This window comes from Humulus lupulus, chromosome 9 (assembly GCF_963169125.1).
Source record: "Humulus lupulus chromosome 9, drHumLupu1.1, whole genome shotgun sequence".
NCBI classification, from domain to species: Eukaryota; Viridiplantae; Streptophyta; class Magnoliopsida; order Rosales; family Cannabaceae; genus Humulus; species Humulus lupulus.
Genome location: NC_084801.1, coordinates 51,805,615 through 51,807,752, shown reverse-complemented (window position 1 = coordinate 51,807,752; position 2,138 = coordinate 51,805,615). Strand labels below are relative to the sequence as shown.

The 2,138-nt window shown below is 35.5% G+C and overlaps 1 protein-coding gene across 1 annotated transcript; it reads left to right on the top strand.

Annotated features, from left to right (window-relative positions):
• Window positions 1-346: 346 nt before the first annotated feature.
• Window positions 347-1,318, top strand: LOC133799709 (uncharacterized). Its single transcript, XM_062237711.1, has 3 exons — window positions 347-373; window positions 532-644; window positions 727-1,318. Exon 3 carries the CDS (start codon window positions 749-751, stop codon window positions 1,316-1,318), a length of 570 nt encoding a protein of 189 aa, XP_062093695.1. The 5' UTR covers window positions 347-373; window positions 532-644; window positions 727-748.
• Window positions 1,319-2,138: the final 820 nt, after the last annotated feature.

Here is a 2,138-nt window from a genome sequence, read left to right as displayed (position 1 = left end):
CAAATAATGAGAGATTTTAAAAGTGAACTCACTACCGAGTACATCAAACCTTTGGCTGAAATGGGTATGATGGAAGAACTCAAATTTCCTCCAAAGAGGTATAGTGATATAATTGACAAGAGAGAATGGTTACAATTTGTAACTAGTCGTCTAAGTCCAGAGTTTCATATAGTGCATCAAGAACAAAAAAAACGTGCATTACTAATGAAGTCAAGGCATCGAACCTCTCGTAGAGGAATGGCTAATATAAGAGAAGATTTGGTAAGTATATTTGATATTATAGTTTAAATAATGGTTGATATTATCGCAACATATAACTATAATTATCTTGTACAATGCAGAAAAAAGAACGAAATATTCAAAATCCAGAGAGGTATTAAGTTTGGCTTAGATCGCGTGAAAAAAATTAAGTTCTTGTGACAGAGCTAGACCGACAAATTGCCAAAAAGATAGTAAGTTTTCTAAGGTTTCAGAATCAATATATTGTTTTTATTTATATAAACTAATTTAACCAAATAATATCTTGAGTAGGAGGACGTCAAAGAAAAATTGATTCGTGGCGAAATTACAGCTCAGGGTCGAGATGACATCTTGACTCAAGCATTAGGGACACCAGAACACCCAGGTCGTGTTCGAGCTGGCGGGTATGATAATTTATAATAGTTGTTTTCTTTTAAGAATTATTTAGATTGGTTTATTGATAGACTTTATTGATTTTTTTTGTAGGTTCACTGCGACCGTTTCCAAAATGTTTGGAAAAAAACATAAAACAATGACTGCAAGAGAGGAGATTGCTCGACTAAAAGCTGAGATTGAAGAGCTAAAAAGACATAAATTTAGCACAGAAGAGGAATTAGCTCAAAATGAAGAATATAATGAGGAAAACGATGAGTGTGGATACTACGATGAAGGGCAATTTGATGAGGGACAATATTATGAGAATACAAGTGATGAAGTCTATCGACCTGCCCCCAACGCAGATGATCATTTTCATCAAACCGAAGACTATCCTTTTGATGAAGATGATGGATCATCAATTTATGAGTCTCCTCCACCACCGAGCTATGAAGTTTATTTGTGTTCTGATAATATTGACAATGTGGTGGCTAAGGGTGTACTCATTGTACCAAACATGGGTAGCCAAATTACCGTCCATGGAAATGTACTTGATGATTCAGTTGCGAGGGTTTGGCTTATAGATGTCTTACAAGAAGAAGCTGAGATCCCTATTCCCTTTGGTAACGTACGATATGTTGGGGACGCACGAGACACATTCCTGCCTTGGCCTAAAAATTTAATTGTCGCTTGTCAAGTATAAAATTATTTGCTTAGATATTTAAATTTTATTTTTAAATGGGTACACTATACTGATATGTTTAATGCTATTATGTAGGGTCCATCTTCATCTAATCACAAATCCCTATCACCAAGCCCACATTTATCATCAGTTGGATCTCACGTAGTCATCCCCGCTGAAATAACTCAACCAGAACCTTCAAATTGGTTAACAGATAACCAATGGGACAAAATTGATCTGAGTCTAAAATTTATAGTGAAGGAGTATTACTCCAATAAAGGAATAGATGGGGTTGTACAAGTTCCTGTTGACCCGGAGTTTATAGGAGAATGCGAGGCTATCTTCATCACTTCGGAAGACGTTTATCAAGCAGCCTCCATGGATAATATTGGATCCTCAGCTATGCTGTTTGGTATGAGGTATGTATCAATCCGTTATGTCATTACAAACTATTAGAGGAGTTTGAATATATTAGATATTCATCCGTAGTGAAGTAAGTTCTGAGATGAAATTGTGTGCTGCGGAGATAACAGAAGGTTGAGAACATGTGTGTCTTAGTGAAGTAGGTTCTGCGAATTTTGTGTGCTGCGGTGGCTTATGGTTGAGAACATGCATGTTTTTTGTTGTATGCTTTGTCTGAATTGAATTTATAGGTTCTAATAATTTTGGATATGCTATAGAAACAGAGGAAACTCTGCCCAATTTTTTTTGACGATATTAATTTATTAATTGAAAATGTAATATGAATGATTGATTCTCTACAGATGCATTTGGGAAAGCATGCACCCAAATTCACGACAATTATATAAATTTTTTGACACCGAACATCTTTCTATTGGCA

Coding starts and splice junctions, on each gene's coding strand:
- LOC133799709 (XM_062237711.1), top strand. CDS start 749: ATGTTTGGAAAAAAACATAAAACAATGACTGCAAGAGAGGAGATTGCT.